This window comes from Nematolebias whitei, chromosome 15 (genome assembly GCF_014905685.2).
Source record: "Nematolebias whitei isolate Nwh7 chromosome 15, NemWhi1, whole genome shotgun sequence".
NCBI classification, from domain to species: Eukaryota; Metazoa; Chordata; class Actinopteri; order Cyprinodontiformes; family Rivulidae; genus Nematolebias; species Nematolebias whitei.
In genome coordinates this window covers 26,053,330-26,075,424 of record NC_056512.1, presented here as the reverse complement: position 1 = coordinate 26,075,424, position 22,095 = coordinate 26,053,330, and the positions used below count along the sequence as shown (strand labels likewise).

Sequence of the window (22,095 nt, the reverse complement as noted above, 5' to 3'; positions counted from 1 at the left end):
CCCAAAAAAAAAAAAGTTGACACCAAAATAAAAAAGGTCACACACTAATATTTCCTTGGACCGCCTGTAGTGTTGATTATGGCATGCATTCACTGTGGCATTGTTTTGATAAGCTTCTGCAATGTCACATATCTATTTCCATCCAGTGTTGCATTAATTTGTCACTAGGATCTTGCACTGGCGATCACAGATTCTGACCACTGCGCAAAGCCTTCTCCAACACATCCCAAAGATTCTCAATGGGGTTAAGGTCTGGACTCTGTGGTGGCCAATCCATGTGTGAAAATAATGTCCCAGAACCACACTTTCACAATTCGAGCCCAATGAATCCTGGCATTGTCATCTTGGAATATGCCCGTGCCATCCATGCATCCATCCAACCAGCCATTCATCCGTTATCTTTTACCCACTTCTTCCATTTTGGGTCACATGAGTCGCTGGTGCCCATGTCCAGCAATCACTGTGCAAGGGGTGGGGTACACCCTGGACAGGTATCAAGTCTATCATAGGGCCGTGCCATCAGGGAATAAAAAATCAGTCGATGGAATAACCTGGTCATTCAGTATATTCAGGTAGTCAGCTGACCTCATTCTTTAAGCTTATACTGTTGCTGAAGCTAGACCTGACCAACTGCAGCAACCCCAGATCATAGCTCTGCCCCCACAGGCTTGTACAGTAGGCACTAGTCATGATGGGTGCATCACTTCACCTGCCTCTCTTCTTACCCTGATGCGCCCATCACTCTGGAACAGGGTAAATCTGGACTCATCAGACCTCATGACCTTCTTCCATTGCTCCAGAGTCCAATCTTTATGCTCCCTAGCAAATTGAAGCCTTGTTTTTTGTTAACCTCACTGATTAGTGGTTTTCTTAAGGCTACACAGCTGTTCAGTCCCAATCCCATGAGTTCCCTTCACATTGTGCGTGTGGAAATGCTCTCTTTCACTATTAAACATAGCCCCGAGTGCTACTGTTGTTTTTCTTTGATTTGATTTCACCAAACGTTTAAGTGATCACTGATCACGATTATTCAGGATGTTTTTTCCAACCACATTTCTTCTTCGAAGACGATGAGTCCCCACTATCCTGACAGTTCTTAACCCAGTTTTAGTAGTTTCTGCAATCTCCTTGGATGTTTTCTCTGCTTGATGCCAATGATTTGACCCTTCTCAAACAGACTGACATCTTTTCCACGACCATGCGATGTGTCTTTCTACACGGTTGTTTAAGAAATGAGAAACAACTCATTGCACCAGTTGGGGTTAAATAACTTTTTGCCAGCTGAAAGATAATCACCCATGCAGTTATTTATCCAATAGGAGGCTCGTACCTATTTGCTTAGTTAAATCCAGGTGGCGACTTTTTTTTGGCCAGGCAGTGTATGTAATAGACCACGAGGAACACAGCTGTAGGCCTTGGGACTTGGATGAATTCCCGCTCTTTTTTTAAGAACCTAACAAGAACGATGAGCCTGTCCGGTGTTCCACAGTTAGGTGAAGTCTCTGGTTTGGTTCCTAGAGCTAAGATTTAAACATCTGCAGGATCATTCTCTTTACTTCTTTGGGGAAGATTTTCCCATGAAGGCTGGGTGTGTTCCAGAAATTTACTTTGACAAACTATTTAGTTTCTTATGTCTTATTACTGTGACAAAAAAAAAAATGTTTATCTTTTTATTCCTGATATTAAATTTTCCCATTTTAAGAGCAGATCAGGTATTCCTGATGAGGTTTCTTCTTCTTGGTGCAGGTCTCTGGCAGGAGTGATCGAGCAGATGGAGCAGTTCTCCTCTCGTCTCGGAGAGCTCGCATCTCGGGTGGAGAGCACACACGAGCACACCGCCCACGACCTGGAGCAAGGGGCGCGGCACAGAGACGAGCAGCTTCGAAGTACCTCAGACTTTCACATATTTCCTGTACAATTAGGTCCAAGTGAGCCTGTTGTAGCCTCAAAGTGCAACTGGGTTAAAGCCCTTCTCCAAATGTGTTTTTTTTTTCTCCCAGCGTTGCAGGACCGACTGACCCAGCAGCAGAAAGCCATGGCAGAGGAGAGAACTTACCTCAAGGAAATAATCTCCAAGATGGACACTCAGCTCAGTGAGCAGCAACGGCAGCTTGAGAAGGTCTGAATCTAAAATCGGCTTTCACACATCGCAAAGGAATGTTTTTTTTTTCCAGGGCTGAATTTGTAAATCAAATGATGTCGGTGATGTGGGTCCTCCTCCAGAAAATTTTGAATAAAGTAGATGCCATTTCCTGCATTTTAGTGTATTTTAACTGTTGTTAAACATCTACATTTACCTACATTTGTAAACACTTGATTCAATAACTGTTTTAGAGAACGACAAGAAATAGCCTGACCAACAGCTCTCCTTGTATGAATAGAGCACGCTCCGCTTCTCTCACGCATCCCAACACCTGCTCCAGTAGTATCTCCATTGTCACTGCCTTCATGTGCTTCAGATCTCGTCTGTTTAGTTGCACAATGAGAAACTTTTTTAAGTAAATTGGACTGTCTTTTTGACATTTTGATCGCTGTTATTTTGCCAAATTGGTGCCTTTGTTTTGACATTTGATGTACGTAAAGTGATTACCCATTAAACATTTCTCTCGTATTTTTAATAAATAATCAAAATATTATTAATGACCCACTTAAACTTTAAAACTGATTTGTAATTTAGTTATGCTGTTTAATTATATTTTTATGTTTTTAATCAAACTGCCCATGACTTTGGACTTTTAGGGGCAGAGACTTTTTTAAGGGTAGAAGCGGAAATGCTTACTTGAAGGGGCAGCTCTGATGTGGTATTTGAAAGCTCGTAAGTGGCTGTTGTGTTTAAAATGAGTGTTTATGTAATTAATAAATTCACATGAACAAGAAAAGTTATTAGAAAATAAGGTTGCAAAACTACAAATATATTAGAAGCCTAACACTCCTTGAAGGAAGGCATATTTTAGTTTAGTAGTTCAAGTTTTAGAAGATCTTCAGTTAGGAAACATTTAACCTGCCACGCTGTCGTGTGCTTCAGGAACGCTGGAAGGTGACGTCAGAGCAGGCCAAAGCAGAGTCGACCCAGAGGAGCTTGGAGGAAGAGCGACACGTCCTCACCACACAGATCAGCATGGAAAAAGAGGAGCTGGAGCGAGCCAAGGTGAGGCTAAAGAACGCCTGGGTCAGAGCAGAACTCAGTTCCACGTGATTCCACCTCCTGTGTCGTCTCCTGCTCAGAGCGCGCTGCTGGAAGAGCAGAAGTCCGTGATGCAGCGTTGTGCAGAGGAGAGGAAGAGGCTGGCAGCTGAGTGGGCCCACTTCCACACTCAGGAGAAACAGAGGCAAGAGAGAGCTGAACGGGAGGTCAGCAGCCTCATCGACAGGAGAGAGGGCTCCATCATCAGTCTGGCACAGGTCAGCCTTAAATAGACGTTGTCAAAAGACTGAATATAGGACACAAATGTGATATTTCCTGATTTTGTTTGTAGGAACAAGCTGACCTGAAGCTTCGTACGGCAGAGCTGAAACAAAAGGAGGCGACTGTGACGCAGGAGAAAGAAACTCTGTACAGACTGAGAGAAGAGCTGGACAGAGAGAAGGAGAGAATAAGCAGCACCGCTCTGAGTCTGAAAACACGGGCCCAGGAGGTCGAGGCCTTCAGCAAGGTGATTTCACGCTCCAGTGATCCCCGCGTGTCGTTCAGCGCAGTCGAATGACTCTTGCTCCTCGCAGGTCGCTGCAGAGAGGTACGAGGCAGGAGAACAGGCTCTGCAGGAGGCAAAACGTGTGGAGGCCGAGCACAAAGCCCGGCTGAGTAACATTCACTCTCAAACGGAGCACCTGAGGCAGCTGGAACAGCGCACGCTAAAGGTGACAACAGTTTTTTTTTATTATAAAGCACAGTAAACGATGGCTGATAGTGTCTGAACATCTGCTGTTCCAGGAACGGATGAGGTTAAATCATCTGCAGAACGACACAGAAATAAGACAAACCTCTATCTCACCTGTACCTAAAATTATTCCAGCTGTTTTACCAGGTGAGGGTAATTATCCAGCTTAATGTCACTTCATAAGTAGAAGAAAAACATGATTTTTATTTTCCTTTAGATTCGGCTTCAGTATTACCCAGCCTTGAGCCGACAACATCCCAGAACATCCTCCCCTCTGGTGCTATGACAAACTATAAATCACTGACTCTGGAGGCAAGTCTGGCCTTGTGGAAGTACTCTGCAGAAAAGGTAACAAGTTAAACTCTTTGCAAAAAGCTACACTCCCTGGCAAGGAAACGAAATATTAGCGTCACCACTCTGTCAGCGCTGATTAAGAGTTGTTCAAGATTCTTTTATGCAACGTGTTGTTACACAAGAACAGTGAAATGTCTCCTGAACCACACCTATAGGAGGTGCAAAGAACAAAAAGATTAACAAAATTTGAACAGTGATGATGGTACGATTAAAATAAAACTTGTTGGAGCGACAAGTGGCCTCAGTCACAATGAAGTTTCTAAATTTGATTTAAATGAACTGGTTTTCTTTAGTAAATGAAACACTTTGGAATGTACTGAAGTTGGTTTATTTGGGATTTAAGGTAACGAATATGAGAATGATGAGCAGCATGTGACTGTTGCATATTTTACTAAAGTGTTAAATTTCATTAATTCAAACTTTTACAAAAAAGGATTTTCTGATCATTACAGCATGAGAAGACTGGATCAGTGTCACAGCTTGAAGTTTACAAAATAAAAAAGCTTAATCTGTTAATGTGCAAACAACGTTTTAACTCATGTCTTCATCACTGTCCAAGTCATCCCAGGACTCTAGACACAAACATCAAAATGTTGAGTTTCATCTCATGTTATGAAATGAACGAGATCTTTGTGTGACCTCGTTTCATTTTACAAAAAATGCAAATGATCAAAAACAGCCTGTTGGGTATTTGAAGCAGCTGCATTTTGTGCTGTTAAAAGATCAAACCTCATGTGACTTCTCCCTCATAATGCAGCCATATATATATATATATATATATATATATATATATATATATATATTTTTTTTTTTAACAGTACATGTAGTTTGTCAGAATTTACAGTTGCATATTCAGATTGCAACACAAGCAGAACCAGTTCTTAAAAAAGTGGAGAAACTTAGGTTTTTATATGAATGTGTAAAGTACTGAAATCTATATCAGTTAGATCAGTACATCCAGTATAAAATCAATTTTATGGTTATTTGCTTCAACAAATAAGTTCTCAGCTATGAGACATCAATATGCCTCAAGTATTCAGAAGCGTTTGAAAGACACTGGATTTTTGCTTATTCTACAAAGATCACAATGCAAGATGGAAGATCAAAATGTTTTCTAGTTTTGAGTGTCGACCACATTAACTTGAGTTTCTTTCTGCAGGACCGGGAATTTCTCCAAGAGGAGCAGATTTTTCTAGAGAACCTGAAGAAAAAATCCTACAGATTGAATACAGACTGAGAATTAAAAAAAAACCCTGCTTTTATTTATTTAATCTTTTACATGCCAAATACTTGACAATAATATACATTTTTAATACATTTCCATATGTTGGGTTTAGTTTCACAACTGAATTCATCTGTATTACACCTCCTGCTGGTTCTGGGTCAGCTTCTTTATTAACTCCACCTGTAAAGTAGTAAGAGGACATCAGCTTCAAATACAACAATCAAGGTAAAGATGTTCAAGACCTCTAGTCAAGCTTCAGGTTACCGTGTCTCCACACAGAGTTCAGACAGGGATAACTTTTATCATCATTAGCTTGACTTCAAAGCAGATTTTACATTTACCAGTTCATGTTCTCTTCAGGACTCGCGTCATCTAAGGCTTGCTTTTCTCCCATCACACCTGTATCAAATAAGAGATACGACTCATCAGTACAGTATTACTAATGGCTGAGATAATGCAATATAATAAAGTCTGTACAAATTTCTCAGAACAGCTCTTTGAATCGTCAGTTCTCGCATCAGACGGCACTTCCTATGCAGCAGTTTTCATCACTGAAGTGGCAACGTGGATCTCAAGAAATGCACAGGACAAACCTTTTCCATCTGCTTCATCCTGATGGTTGTTTGGGATCACGTCCACGAACCTACAAAACGTTACACATTAGTGCCAATCAGAGCATCAAAGTGATGTATACACCTGAGCTGCAGTGGTTCAGGTTCACAGATTTCCACAAGATAATTTCAGACAGGGATAACAAACTCATCACACATACTGCATCAGTTAATCAAAATGTATTCAACCACTTCCCTAAACCTTTACCTTTGAAGGAGTCCTCGAAGGACATTGGAGATAATGAGGATTGTCCACAGCTCTTAAAACTCCAAATACCTGAAAGTCAAATCATAATTTTAAACAGTAATATTTAACTTATACGTCAACATATACAATAAGTTAAATGCACGTTGTTTGGTTTCATTACACGATCCTCTTATAAAAAGGAAACCAGGCCACCGCATGGTCTCGTTGCACGTGGTTTGCCCTGTTAGCTAGCAAGCTAGCAGTCTAAGACGACTTTATGCATTAATAAACAAAAAGTCTTCCAAGTATTACATGTATATTACCGTTTCAGTGCGGGTCATCTTGAGCTTTATAAATACAGAGAATTAAAGTTTGGTGTATAAAAATGGAGAACCGCTTATCCATACTACTCTCTTCAGGACAAGGAGACGAGAAATCCTCCAAATCTCGCGTTGAAACGTTTTATAGGACGTTGACGTCATACATCACGTGATTTGGACCTGGGCGTGTTTGTAAAAATTTAAAAAAATATATATATACTTCTGGTTAACTGCCTTACATAAACGTTAACATTATTTTAAACGAGTGTTTTAACTTTACGTAAGTAAAATCAAACATTTCAATTTAGGTTACGTTCAAAGTGCTAGAAAAGTTGGGGATTTTCAGTTTTTTGTGAGAATTTATATTTAGTTCTCTTTTAATCCTTGTGTTTTCCTGCACTCCCCAGTGTTTCTCTTTCTTGTTGCCAGCTCCTGTCTCACCTGTCCTCAGTCCTAATCACTCCAGGTGTTCGTCATTTTGTCTTGTCAACCTCCCAGCGTCTGTTTTTTCTTTGTTCGTGGATTGTGCTTACAAGCCAAATGTTCAAACTGTGTCCAGATATTCGGTTCCTCTTTCATTCCATCCCTCAAAGTAAGTTTTTGCTGCCCTGTCAGCTTTTATTTTGTTTAAATAAATATAAATTGTTTATTTTTACCTCAGAGTCTCCTACTGTTTGCCTGCACGTGAGTTTCAACACTTAAATCATGTCAGTTTTAAACAATAAAACTTCCTTTTTGTCATACAATATTTTAAAATTACATTTTGAATGGAAAGTTTAGACTGGTAATTTTGTTTTAATGTAAGTGTCAGACCGAAACCTAAGACGGTGGTTCCCAACCATGGTCCTTGAGGAACACCATGCTGCATGTTTTAGTCATGCTTTGACACACCTGGTTTGAATAAATGGGTGATTACCAGGCTCCTGCAGGACTTGAAGTCATTAAATCACTGGATCAGGTGTGTTGGAGCAGGGACACAACTGAAACATGCAGGGTAGTGTTCCTCCAGGACCAGGGTTGGGAACTACTGATGGCCATGGACAGTGAACCTCATGTTTGCTTCTGTGAACTTTATAAAAATGTTTTTTTTTTTTTTTTTTATAAAATTGTAGTTTGATATAAAAAGGTGAGCCTTGTAGACTTGCTAAACCTGGGGTTTAAAGTTTAATAGACTCGACGTTTTGTTTGGACAGTGAAGTTTATCGAGCAGAACTGACCCTGAAGTATCCAACAATGGTCAGCAGGTCATGGACTGTTTCTTTTTTTTTTTTTGCTGAGACTTTTCGTCCTTCATCCAAAGGTCTTCATCAATCCGAGGAGCCACAAACAAACCCAGTCCCACAAGCAGCACACTTTCATGGGGGGGCGGGGGTGTTCAGTTTGCTGGTGATAAAATGGATTCTGTGGCCCGCCCTCTCCCCTGTCAACTCTAAGGCAGCCATAGCAGAAGTGATTCAAAACATCAAAGTCCATGCTCATTAATCCAGATGTTTTGAACCACTTTGGCTCAGAGGAGTTGACGGGGGAGAGGGCGGGCCCCAGAAACAATCTTATCACCAGCAAACTGTCTGTTTTTCTACTTTGGGAGTGTGCTGCGCTTTGTGATTCCGCGGACTGATGAAGTCCTTCGGATGAAGGACGAACCCATCCAGATGACTTGCTGAACATTGTCGGATTTTTTTTATTTTTTTACCTGGATTATTGCGCATGAACTTTGATGACCCTGAAGTGCTCTCCTCCTCCTCCATCACTGCCGTTCCTCCTTCCAGACACTAGGGAGAGACTCTAACCAAGCCAGCTGCTCCTGTCGGGCTCTGATGTCCCACAGCAGCCTGGGAGGGTTCAGACTCGGCTGCACCTCCACCGGCCTCCGGGACTCGTGTCTCCGTCCGGGATGGAGAAAGACGCCTCGGATCCGGACCCATCCCGGCAGCGGAACGGCTTCGTGGGGGTGCTGTACGGGGAGTTCTCCGACACCCTGAACGACAGCGTCCGGTACTCGGTGCGCTTGACCGAGAGCGCGCTGACCATCCGGAGGATGTCGTCGTCCCCCGGCGGGAGTCAGGTGGTGTTCAACCTGGCGGACTGCGTGGGCTGCCGTGCGTACCGTGGGCCGGACAGCGCGGACCACGGAGCCTACTTCACGGCGTACTTCTACCCGTTCAAGAGGCGCTGGATGAGCGCGGGGCTCGCCCGGCAGAGGGTGGAGCAGTGCTTTCGGGTGGCGCTGGTCCAGGAGCCGCTGGTCAACCTCCGCGAGGCGGAGAGGTGGGCGCGCGCCATCAGAGATGCGTCTGCGCTGCAGGCTCCGCGGAGAGACGGTGAGCGCGCGCTGTGCGTTTCAGCTTCACTCACAAACAGCCAGAAAGTTTCTGATGCAAAGAGAGGAATTAAAACTTACGGCACTCTTAATAAGACAGGCAGGGTAAGCCTCTAACTGTGACCGTGCAGACAAGTTGTAGCTATAAGATAAGTTCTGAAAGTAAATAAAAACATCTTATTATCATACTGCTTATGTTTACAGTAAGGGTCGTCAAATGGGTGTGGAAAAAAGAAGCTTGGGTGCATTAACATGACAAACTTCACTTCAAACTTCACTGGAATAAAGGGTTATAAACAAAAATTATGATTATTAAAGTCAAATCCAGAAAATGTATAAAAACTTAATTCGTTTTAGCTTCTCTCCTTTGGCTCCTTGTCAACTTCAGAGTAGAATTCAAAATCTTACTTCTAACCTAGAAAGCTCTCAACAACCTAGCTCCATCTTATATTAAAGCTCGTATTGTTTCATACAGAGCACTTCACTTTCAGACTGCAGGCTTACTTGCGGTTCCTATAGTTTCCAAAAGCAAAATGGGAGGAAGATCTTTCAGTTATCATGCGCCTCTCTTGTGGACCCAACTTCAAGACTGACACATTGTCCTGTGTTAAAACTGGGCTTAAGACTTTTTTCTTTTTGATAAATCCTATAGTTAAGGTTGGCTTGTTATGCTGCCGTAGGCTTCGACTACTGGAGGACAAATTGACCTAATTTCCTTATTGCTAAAATTGAATAGTTTTCATTTGATACTATTTCTAACATGATTCTTGACCTGCCATTGTGTATCTGTTCCTCCTTCCTGTTCCTCTCAAACCCAGTTGAAGCAGATGGACGCTTGTCCTGAGTCTGGTTCTGCTAATGGTTTCTTCCTCATGAGGGAGTTTTTTCTTTCCACTGTCGCCTTCATGCTTGCTCAAGATGAGAGTTCAGTGATGGAGTTAAACTCAAAGCAGTCTGCTCCTCAGATAAATAATGTTAATTTATTATTTTTATACGATTGTTTCTGTTCAGTGCCCTGAGATGACTTGGTGCTATAAAATAAACTGAAGTTAATTCAAAGGATTGACTGTGGTCCAACTCTGGACTCAAAGTCTGAACTTGATTGTTAAATTTTAGTTGAAATTTAATTTGTTTTTCAATATATGTTCAATGTTTGTGTATGTTTTCTTATATTAATAGTAATTTATTTTTGTCCGTGCAGCTTTCCCCAAATTCAGACAACACAACTTTCCTAGCATTTACAGTAATTTGTTGCAGGTGGCACCACTTATAACATTTCCAGTGTTTCCCACATGATATTCAGTTTCCTTCTGCAAGGAGCTGCCAGCCCACAAAGAGGTACAGACCTGAAAAAAAATCTATATGGTGATTTAAAAAAATAAAAATAAACTAGCATCTTCCATCTACAGTGTTTAAGGGAGAAGTCATGACTAATTAAAACTACCGTTTCCTGTTTTAAGATGTGCAGCTCAGACACTAAGGAAGTCATTGAGAGTTTAGACACTCTGAACTCTAAGGGTGTTTGAGAGAAAACTGAGAAACAGCCTGAGTGAGTTTTGTTAAATCATATAAGAATGGTGATTGAGTTTTTTTTTAAGTTAGCAAAAATGAGTGGTTACAGGGGGGCCAAATTGATTACAGAAGAAAAGTTTACTTTTAGGCTCATTAGTAGTCTATGCATGAATAAACATCAGTTATGTTCATAAAACAGCATTTAACACAGACCAAGTTCTGAATTTCATCGTTAACGTCATTTTAAAACTTAAAATTTGTTTGTTTTCTGCACTGCATTGATTCATTACAACTAATCAAGGGGCGTAGTTCACTGTACAGAACAATAACACTAAGACTGAGCATTTGACCTGCATATATTCAGTGCATTGGTTATAGGTATAGACATGCAGTAAAACCTGATTAAAAATAATGCAGATCCTTCTAACACTTTGCTTTGCGACCTCAGGGCAAATGTATAACACCAAATGAACTAGCGCTGAAACGTGAGCTCCCACCTCATTGATCAGATCGCTAACTAAATTAGGTTTTAGTTAGCAGAGGATGGCAGCTCACTGACCGACGTCAAGAATTTGAAAAGGAATAAAACGCTGAACTTAAAGGAAAATAAATATAATTTTCTTTATTAAAAACAGGCACGATTGCATTTAGTTCTCTGAAAAGAACCATTTTTCTCGCCACCTACCGCTCACGAGATGGGAGAAGATCTTCCATCAGCCTGGTGGATCACGGGGAGGTCTTGAAACCATGTCTCTGCTGGGGGAAATTTCCTGATCCAGTTAGTGGATTCAGCGAGTGGAGTCTGAATTTCTGTGGAGATGTCAGCCACTTCCAGCTTTGTACAAAATGCACAAAAAATATATTAAGCAGCCTCCAAATAGAATAGCAAGATTTCTTTATTTTTCCCCATGGCAGCTGCCGCTTAGTGCCACCAGAATGTATTGTAAGTTGCTTTCAGCTGTTCCTTTCTTCAGGGTCGTCACAGCGAGCGAGCTCGCATGAAAGATTTGGCAATTGTTTTACACCAGATGCCCTTCCTGATGCAACCTGGGCTCGAACCCGCAACCTCAGGATTACAAGACCGTGGCTAGGCCTGTCGCGATAAACAATAAATCAATTAATCGCATGATAAATGAAAATTATCAACCTTATTTTCATTTATCGGCTTTCTTTTCTTCGTGTCTCTCTCTTTCTACTGAAGACACTGGATGACAAAAGATTCAACTCCGGTGCTCTTCACTGAGCCCTCCCTTTCTCTTTTCTCTTTAAAATACATTTTAACCGTCTAAAATCGTGTTTTTGGATCGTTAAATGCAGCTAAGCTGAGAAGCTAAGCTACGAGCTAATGTAACAGGCCGACCTCGGGGGGGAAAAAAAACCTTTGTTTGACAATAATTACTCATTCTTGTCAAATTTCAAACAATATTATCGTTTATCGCAATAATTTCTGAGACAATTAATCGCCCAGCTAAATTTGTTATCGTGACAGGTCTACCCACTGCCAAGCTAAATTAAATCATTACAATTATGGAATAAGGAAAAGGTTTGAACAAACAAAGGTCGGGGGAGTTTGGACCGCTCGACTGCGTGACATCGTTATAATCTAATCTAAAACTTCAACAGCAGTTGAGTAAAAATCATTAAAGATACCAAAACGCCTGTTTAGGCGTGTAAAGTCCAACTTTTTGTGATCAGTTTAAAGTTTAAATATTACAGCTATGGAGCTACAAAAATATAAAAAGGATGGGTTTTTCACTCGTTTTGCCAAAATCCCATTGTTTTCTACAGGACAAGTTTATTTATTTCCACAGTAAACTTGTTTTTTTTAAATAGTTTTGTTAGTTTTTAGTAAAGTAGGAAACAAAAAATATGATGGAAACAAATAAATATATACTAAATAGTAACAGTGCTGCAATACTTATCCATTTACCTCCTTAATGTGTTTTTTTTAATGGTCACACAATGACCTGTGCATAGTTCATTGTTTATCAGTGTCCAACCTGAATGGGGTAAAATGACTCTCAGAAATGTGATCAGCTATCTCTGTTATACACAAACTTATCGTTTCAAACAGGTTAGACTGGAAAATAAGGTCCTCCCAGTAAACCTGCTCGACCTGCTGCGAGAGGCAAACGTTGAGTCAGCCGTTATAACTGCTTCTTCCTGAAGCTGCTGTCCAAGTAGATGTTGGAGCAGCTCAGGCTTTTATAATTCAGCTCAGTGAGAATTATTTGGTGGTGGTGGTGGTGGTGGGGGTGGGGGGGGTCAGAAAATCAAAACGCCTGTTTTTCATTCACAGCAGCCTCATCTAATGAGGTCTCTCTGTTTAAAATGCACGCTGTCCTTTAAGCGCTGCTGCTTCTTCCGTCTTAGTTTCTTTTAGCTCCGTCCTGGAAGTGTTTATGCAGCTCATTAACTCCTCTTTTTATTTATGGATCATGGAAATACTGAACCCTCTGTGCCAGGGCAGGTAATATCCCTATTTTTATTTTTTTTATAATCTAGAGCGGGCAAGAGAAGAGGTGAGTTTTTCACTTGGCAGCGACTAATTTGGAATGCCAAAGATGAGGGCAAGTGTGAAAACAGCAGGGGAGAGGAACGTGGTCGCCCCTCCCCGAAGCAGAGCTTCAGGTGTGCACTGCAAACATGCAAAAGGTCTGGACACACTGTGGTGATGCGGAGGACAGCTAACCGCCTCCTGCTCTGCAGCCAGCAGGAGTTTGAGGATCAGACCTGTGTCAGGCAGGCAGACAGATGGTAACCTGAGGGGTAACAGGCCACCCCCAATGTTTCTGTGGTCCTGTTGGAAAGAGCTCCAGCTTCCAGACTTCCTATTCCATATCAGAAAAAAATCCTCAGATAAGTGATTTACTTTTGGAGCCAACCTAAGTCAGGATGATCGTCAACTGACCTTAAAAAAACAAAAATGACCTGAACGCTGTCAATTTTAGATGCTGACCTAAGATATAGTATAGTACTAGCTGAGTACTAACCCAGTATATGAAATGTTTTTTTAAAAAAAGAAAAAAAATGCATAAGATTTTTATTTTTTTCAAAATTTTGCCATTTACTGTTAGTGCTGTATGTCTGTTAACAAAATATCTCACGAATCACTGGATGTATTTTAATGAACTTTTCGAGAAATGATCACTGAATGTACCTCTGCATTCATTCAACCTTTATTTAGACAGGTTAATCCCACTGAGCCTCGAGGACTCATTTACAAGAGAGACCTGATCTACATCTGATTAACTTTTGGAGACAACCAGGTTCAAGATGGCCACCACAGACAATTCAGCTTTTAAAGCAAAACATGGTTATAATTCAGTCAGTTTTAAAACTAAATTAAATTCAGTTTGTTTTATATAGCGCCAAATCATAACAGAAGTCGTCTCAGGGCACTAAACAGAAACTGTGATACAAATAAAGTCAGTTAAAACGTTATTTATCTAAGGAGCCAACAGATTGCTTCAAATCTCTCATCCTAAGCAAACACGGAGGCAACAGTGGAAAGGAAAAACTCCCTCACGAGTTCAACTGTTTCTATTGCCATTCGCATCACATGTGGTACATGAGGTGGAACAAAATTGTGTCTTCAAGGTCCCTGTTACACCCAGAAATAGCTAAAAAAAAAAGTATAAAAAGAAACCTCATAAAGATATATACACTAAACGAACGCTAAACGGTACAGAAGAGCTAAGATATGTGCTAAACACTAATAATGTAAATAACACGGTGTATTAAGCAGCAGTCCAGAAGAGGTTTCTTCAGAGGAAGAAACCTCCAGCAGAATCAGGGTCAGGACAAGTGACCATCTGCTTCGACCAGCTGGATTTGAGAGGACAGGAAGGAGAAAATGGACACACAATGGAAGGTCCACGATGGAAGACATCAGGTTTTCTCTAGGAGGAAAGACAAAAAGACAGAAATTACATGTTAAGATAGAATAATTACAAATAATAACTATTCATTTATATGTATTTTTAACTGTTCATTTGATGGAATGAGGTCAATTTGTTCTCCGGTAATCCTTAAGTTATGGCAGCATAGGATAATAAATAGGTCGGGAAACCACACCAACTATAGGATTTATCAAAAAGGAAAGTCATAAGCCTTAAAACTGGACAATGTGTCAGCCTCACGGACAGAAACTGGAAATTTGTTCCACAAGAGAGGAGCCTGATAACTGAAAGATCTTCCTCCTATTCTGCTTTTGGAAACTGTAGGAACCACGAGTAAGTCTGCAGTCTCAGAGCAAAGTGTTATGTTAGGAAAAGATGGAACAATAAGATCTGTAATATAAGATGAAGCTAGGTTGTTGAGGGCTTTGTAGGTTAGAAGTAAGATTTTGAACTCCATTCTAAATTTAACAGGGAGCCAAAGCTATTGGGATAAAGTCTGATGTGATTCTAGTTGAGATTTATTCACAAAACATGCTCTAAGTGCTCCTCATTGCACAAGATCTGTGCTTTAAACTAGTCTTAACTGTTGAAGTCAGTCCTGTTCATCAGTTAGCAAATATTGTAAGCATGACTGGACATATTGTAATGAAACTTTCAAAAAGGGAATTATTAGATTTACATCTACTTCTGATTAAATGTTGGTGTCAATCCAATTCAAGAGGGCAGCCACAGTTAATTAACATTAGCCCGTACATAAATGCCTATAACTCAGTCACATTCACAGATACTGCACTAATATTTGACGTTCTAGTAGTTGAGTCATTTACACTCTGTGACGTGTTGCAATACCACAGGAGATTGTGCATAATGCTATTTTCAAGACTTAACCAAATGACTGTTACTTTTCATCATAACACAATCTTAGTGTAAAACTCTGAAATGCTAGGTTTTGATTGCCTCAGTTTTATTTCAACGCAGCATCAGTGATTCACATCATTCATTTATAAGCTTGTTTTAGCACTGCATATCCAGCCAATTAAACCCCATTTAACAGATTACATCGTGGGTTTAAACGAGTCCTATTTTTGCTAATAGATGCAATAGAAACTCCACTTGAGTTGTCGGTGAGGGTGCATGAAAGTCAGTGTGACCCACTAATCCTTCTTAGAGAATTCCCCTCAATTTAATTGTGTGTCAAACTCATCTGGGATTGCAGATGGAAAGGTTGGATTAAAAAGTGTGATTTGCTGCACAAGCTTGTAGTCAGCGTGCCGTTGTGGTGTAAGTATGAAGAGATTAACATATGATGGTATTACTTACAGCGAGCTGTAACTCCATTAATTCAGTTTCTGTGTTAAGATCTGTTCAGTAGTCACTTAGAGCTTGATTCTCATGGTAATTGAAGTGAAAGAACTGTAAATAATGAAGTGCATGAGTCCTTCTGCTGGAAGATCCACCGTGAAATTGCATGCAAAGCAGTTCATCTTTATTTGATTCGACTCGAGTTACAAGTGGTAGTCTTTATTTTCATCTTCTTCTGTTGTTCTACTGGTAAAAGGGCAGCTGCTGACTGAACATTTCCATGGTTTGTTTTGCATATTCGCTTTGACGTGTTGATGATTCTGTTTGTACTACAGGACTGAAGATTGTCTCTCATAGTTTTATGGTTTTGTTTTTTTCTTTTGTTTTTGTTTGACTTAGTTTTCTTCAAATAAAACATTTTTTTAATTTATTCATGTGTGCTTGCCCCTTTTGTGCTATGACTTTTGACCCAGGCCATGACAAATTGGGGGCTTGTCCGGGATCTGAACTATTACTTTCAAGAGAAAAGGAAAAACCTGAGTGTTTTTCTGTTGCCTCAGGGTCAGCTGTGCCTGTCACCGATTGATCCCCCAGGGAGTAGGAGGAGGAAGGGGGTTTGGGTAAAGCTGTCGTGGCGGCTCATTCAGTGAAAAAGATAAAATGCGTCAAAAGACGACCTCTCACCTCGACTTGCATCTCGGTCCCAGCGGAGCTTTCGTCTTGTGCTCTGTGACACATGGATGTGATGGCCTGTCAGCTCCCTCCAGCCAGCCACTTGGCTCCTGATGCTGCCTCGGTGGACTTCTGCGTTTATCCTCCCCCATCCTCTCAGCAAACACTCAGCCGACCTTGGAATTCTGCTTGTTTGCCTTCTGAATACAGCTTTGAACACTTTCACAGAATAACTCCCCACACATCAGTTTCTGCTCCAGCAGTTTTCTTGAACGGTTTTATGTTCTAATAAATCCCCCTTGGTGCTGATAACGAAGGCACAGTGCAGAGCTGGATATTTTTGGCACATTTATGGCAACAAGTAACACTTCTGTTTCTTTGCAACTAGTTTGCACCGACGTATCATCACATCCAGTCTGCCTGTCACCTCACTGTGTGTGTATATTTACTTACTTGTGAAATACACCCAGCGGAGCAGAAAGTTTGCTTGGCAGTGTGACGGACAGGATGTGGCCTGCAGGTGTCCAACGTTGTGTCTCAGACAGGTTTCATGCACACACTCGCATATTGTGACTGTCCTCCTGTCACACAAGCACATCAAGTTAGAGAGGGATGTGCAGATATAACAGTAGGGTGTTTTTAATGACAATATTTGATATCAGAATTTCTTAAAGCACCCAACATAAAAAGGCTTTACTAATGAATGGGATCTGATACATGGCACCTTTCTTCCATTTCCTGTAGTGGAAATTAAAACACAGAAGCCCAAGCGAGGCATTGTTACCATAATGGTTATAAAGGACTCCATATATGTAGGTTTAATTAAAACACTCTATATGTCAGTCATTCATTTTATGTTTTGTATTTTTATCTGCAATGATTTGTAAAGTGAAAGCAAAGTTTAGGTCTCTTTTGTAGACTGACTCTCATTACAGCTGCATTAACAGAATATAGATGAAGGAATGGTAATGGTATCAGTTCGTTGGCCAAAAACAAAATATATTTAATTACAAAAAAAAAAAGGCTGGTTAGATTGTCCTTTTTTTTTCTCAATTCATGGTTTCATGGTCCCCAGAGGATGAGCTGCTTATTGGTGGCTCGCTGACCCTACTACTATAAAATTGAAATATGTGCCTTGATGTTAAAAACCTCACCAACCTTTGAGTTTACTTTTACAAAGGTCAGTGGACACTTTTATTTGCCACTTTAGTTGAGCACCAACACTATTTTGACAATTAACTCCATCCTACAGTACATTTGGTTTGTAATTTTTTTTTAACATGCATATTTGCGATGCACTCGGCCACATAAGATCTCTATCTCCGTCTCTTACTGCTTATCTGTAGTGGAGTTACGGAGGCAACTAGTTTAGAAGAGAAACTGGACATCTCTCTCACTATCAACAATCTCCAGCTTCTCCTGGGGGATCCCAGGCATTCTCAGCCAAGAAAGGATATTATGCCTTCGGCAAGTTCTGGGTCTGCTCCAGGGCCTCTTAGCAATGGGAAGTTCCTGGAAGACCTCCAAGGGTCCAGGAGGCATTCTAATGCCCTGAACCACCTTATCGGACATTTTTCAATGCGAAGGAGCTCTACTCCAAGCTCACCCCAGATGAATGGAGCTCCTTACTCTGTCTCTAAAGAGTCCTGCATACTTTTTTTTTTTACTTTATAAATATTATTGTCATTCAGAATTGTACAGTGCACCATGCAAAATTGAACTAATTATTGTTTAAATTTTTCCACAGCAGTGTAAGAGTACATAATATACATGAATTTTATAGACTTTGATGTTTAGAGCAGAAGATGCAATTTTTGTGCAGATACAAGAAGTAATGTGCAAATATGTATTAGCGAATGTTCCTATTTACACCTAAACATACAATACATTTATACATTCATGTACAGCTATCTACATATGTATATATACATACATACACAATACACACATCATACATGCCTGAGTGAATGCCCATACACTGCTTATTTTGAGTGTTTTTTATTTTTATTTTTTTTTACAAATGTATGCACCTGTGTGTGCGCGTGTTTGCTTTTTGTGGTCATCTCATTACGGTAGTGACCCGAGTCCAGCAGCTTAATAGCTCGTGGTATGAAACCGTTTCAGAACCTGGTGGTTCTGGTCCTCAGGCTGCAATACTTCCTGCCAGAGGTCAACAGAGTAAACAGTCCATCTTGTAGGTGTGAGTTGTCTCTTTTGACTTTATTTGCTCTGGTCAGACAGTGTCTAGACCAATGTTCTGGATGGATGGGAGGTGTGTCATAATAATCTTCTCTGCCATTCTCACCACTCTCCTCAAATTCTTCCAGTCTGCAGTCGGGCAGCTTCCTTCCCAAACTGAGATGCAGCTGGTCACGATGCTCTTGATGGTTCCTCTGAAGAGATCATAGCTCCCACCCAATGTCCTCACCACATTCTACGGTCTATGGAGGAAGTGCAGGCACTACTGGGCTTTCTTCACCAAGGACCCAGTGTTTCTTGACCAAGACAGCTGATTGGTTATGTGCACCCCCAGGAGCCCGGTGCTTTCCACCACCCCCACTTCTGTTATTTATGAGCAGTGGTATGTGATGTGGTTTTGTTTTCCTGAAGTCAATAATGAGCTCTTTTGTTGACATTCAGAACCAGGTTATTTTCCCCACAACCATTCACAAGAAGTGCCTCCTCTTGCCGATATGCCTGATCCTTGTTAATAATCAGGCCCATGACCATGGTATTGTCTGCATATTTGATGTGGTTGGTATCGGACCTGGCAACGCAGTCACAGATCATCAGGGTAAAGAGAAGCAGACTCAGAACACCGCCCTGGCTGGGGCCCGTGCTCAGACTGATAACGGAGGAGGTCTTCCTCCCCACATGTATTGACTGTCTGTCACTGAGGACATCAAGGATCCAGTTCCTGAAGGAAGAAGCCTAGTGTAGCCAGTTTGCTGACCAATTGCTGTGGGACGATTGTGTTAAATGTTGAGCTGAAGTCCACAAACAGCATTTGTACATTGGGGATTTTTCTCCTCCAGCTGTTGCAGCCTCAGGTGGAGTGCTGAGGCGATGGTATCCTCTGTTGAGTGGTTAGAGCGGTAAGCAAACTGGACTGGGTCAAAGGAGGGAGTAAAATTAGAGGCGATGTGTTGTTTAACAAGACGTTCAAACCACTTCATCATGATGGGTATTTGAGCCATGGGGCGATGGTCATAGGCAGTCTATTGTTTGTTATTTAGGCACTGGTATGATTGTGGCTGCCTTGAAGCAAGTGGGAACGATGGCTTGCTTCAGAGAGTTGTTAAAAATGTCTTGGCAGCACAAGGGCAAGCTGGTCTGCACATTCCTTGAGTACTTTTCCTGATATGTTGTCAGCTCGTGCTGCTTTACTGGTGTTTGTTTTTCAGTGTCCTACAGACCTTCACTGTTTCTAGGCTTATTGACTGCTCATCAGGTGATGTGGTTTCCTTCATTGCTGGGGAGCTGTTTTGACCTCGAACTTGCCAAAATATTTGAGTTCATTCAGAAACTCTGTACCGTCATTGCAAGGCATTTTGTTGTCCTTGTTGTTAAAGATTGTCTGGAATGACTCACCACATGCTCCTGGTGTTGTTTGAATCATTGAAACTTTGCACCTTCATAGCATGGGCACGCTTTGCTTTCTTTCGTTCTTTATGGCATGGTTTAGGTTGGCTCTGACTATTCTGAGAGGAGTGTGGTTACCAGAGTGTAACATGGTATTCCGTGCTTTCAGCATGACTTGCACCTTCCCATGGTTTGCAGTTGGCCTGGGATGTGAATGTTCTGATGGTACTGACATCTTCCATGCACTTCTGAATGTATGCAGTCACAGACGTTGCATACTCATTCACACATACGTTCTGATTGTGTGTTGCTGCTGCTTTGAACACATCCCAGTCAGTGCATTCAAAGAGCTTCCATAGCTCCCTCTGACCAGACTCGTACCTGTTTTACAGATGGTTTGCCTCTGAGTAACATGGGTTTGTATGCTGGAATTAGCATGACAGAGCAGTGATCTGATGAGCCTAGGTGTGGGTGGGGTGTTGCCTTGAAAGCCTCTTTGATGTTGCTGTAGATCCGATCCAGAGTATTCATTCCTCTTGTTGCAAAGCCTACAAACTCATGAAACTGATGAACCGTTTTCAGGTTTGCTTGGTTAAAGTCCCCAGCCACAAAAAAACTCTATCTGATTGTGAACTTTGCAGGTCATTGATGAAATTGTAGTGTTCAGAGCATTCTTGGTGTTGGCACTGGGAGAATATACAGTACTCTACACTATTGTGATGCTAACAGAGGTAAACATCCTGTAGATGTCATGGCCAGAATTTAACGGTTATAAACTTTATATCAACAGAGCAGTGGTTGGAGATGATTTTAGCATTCTTGCACCAGTTGTCGTTTATGTAGATGCATACACCACCACCCTGAGTTGTTCCTGTCAGCTCACAATCTCTATCCAGCCAGAATGTTGTTAGTCTCTCCAGGCTAACAGTCACGTCGGTGATGGACGTGGTTAATCATGTTTCCACCTAAATTAGAGCACAAGAGTTTGCCTCTCTCCTCATTGCTAACTTGAGTTGAAGATGTTTTCAATTTACCTAGAGTTGGCTCATGCTTTCATATAACTCTGCTGCTCTGTGGGTGCCTGGTACTTCCTTGCTTAGTATGCCAAGACCTCGTAAACACTCAAGTCGTAACTACTGATCCACAACCACTGAATGTGTATAGTTTCAATAAGGTCCTGAAATCATAACTTATTCTGTTGTTCGTTCTGTGAGGAGTTGAAGAATTGCAAGTAAAATAGGAATCCAAACTGCTGGGAGACAATGCAGCCCTATAGACAGCCAGACCTGGCGCTGCCATCTTGAAGGTAGTACTCCATACTCCCTCCAAAGTGGCAAAATCAACACTCATTGATGTAGTTCATGATGAAAATTGCAACATTTTGTTCTCAGAGCAGCTCCGCCTGCCCCTTCTTGATACAAGGCCCAGACCAAACTTTTTCTCACAAGTATTGTGATTGGTCAGAAGTTTGTGGACATACCATACCATTTTATTTATAAAGCACTTTAAATAGCGACAGGGCCAACCAAAATGCTGTACAAACAGAAACAAACAGGCAAAGCACACAGCAACACATAACATAACGTAAACTCAAAATATAGAAACAAAATAATAGCAGATAATAACATAATGACCATCACAGTGTGATGCATACAGGTTCAACGCAGATCATGAAAGCCAGGGTTGGGTTTTTAAGCGGTATTTAAAACCTGTGAGGGAGGGATTCTGTCTGACAAGTAGAGGTAACTCGTTCCAAAGTCTTGGGCCTGCGACAGAAAAGGTCCTGTCACCTCTGCGCTTAAGACGGGTTCCTGGAACTGATAGAAACAACTGGTCCACTGACCTCGGAGAACGCGGTGGGACATACGGCTGCAGTAGATCAGCGAGATAGGAGGGTGCAGAACTGTTCAGTGATTTATAGACCTACAAGAGTTTATACATGTTTGTCAATGTGAAAATGTGCTTGGACATTAAGCTGTACGACTCTTCAAACACACTAAATTAGTCAAATGGCCAAAAACTCCTTGATGGCGATTGTGCAGACATTGTGTATGGGGGAGTCTGTCTTCTAAAAATTGCAGCGTTTTCTTCATGATAGATTTTTGGCTAAACGGCAGATGCATGGATGAAGTGGCGACCCTGGCATGAAGAAACTCGCAGATTGATATATATACTGTGTATATATTGCAGTGTGTGTGTGTGTGTGTGTGTGTGTGTGTGTGTGTGTGTG

General features: G+C 41.3%; 2 protein-coding genes and 2 non-coding genes across 4 annotated transcripts in view; 2 read left to right on the top strand and 2 right to left on the bottom strand.

Annotated features, from left to right (window-relative positions):
• LOC119421119 (fas-binding factor 1 homolog) overlaps window positions 1-5,510 on the top strand; it is a 24,212-nt gene extending 18,702 nt beyond the window's left edge. The window contains 9 exon segments of the mRNA XM_037688514.1: window positions 1,747-1,886; window positions 2,001-2,119; window positions 3,026-3,148; window positions 3,226-3,402; window positions 3,477-3,653; window positions 3,721-3,858; window positions 3,932-4,025; window positions 4,096-4,226; window positions 5,392-5,510. Coding sequence (XP_037544442.1) covers window positions 1,747-1,886; window positions 2,001-2,119; window positions 3,026-3,148; window positions 3,226-3,402; window positions 3,477-3,653; window positions 3,721-3,858; window positions 3,932-4,025; window positions 4,096-4,226; window positions 5,392-5,469 — 1,177 coding nt within the window. The 3' untranslated portion in view covers window positions 5,470-5,510.
• A 195-nt stretch (window positions 5,511-5,705) lies between these two features.
• Window positions 5,706-5,774, bottom strand: LOC119422236. The gene has a single exon (XR_005187406.1). It is a non-coding gene; the product is annotated as a small nucleolar RNA R38 (small nucleolar RNA).
• A 165-nt stretch (window positions 5,775-5,939) lies between these two features.
• On the bottom strand, window positions 5,940-6,013 carry LOC119422237. The gene has a single exon (XR_005187407.1). It is a non-coding gene; the product is annotated as a small nucleolar RNA SNORD49 (small nucleolar RNA).
• Window positions 6,014-8,469: 2,456 nt separating this feature from the next.
• Window positions 8,470-22,095, top strand: part of LOC119422178 (sphingosine kinase 1) — a 29,873-nt gene continuing 16,247 nt past the window's right edge. Inside the window, exon 1 of the mRNA XM_037689538.1 lies at window positions 8,470-8,896. Within this exon, the coding sequence (XP_037545466.1) occupies window positions 8,470-8,896 (427 nt within the window). The remainder of the gene's footprint in view (window positions 8,897-22,095) is intronic.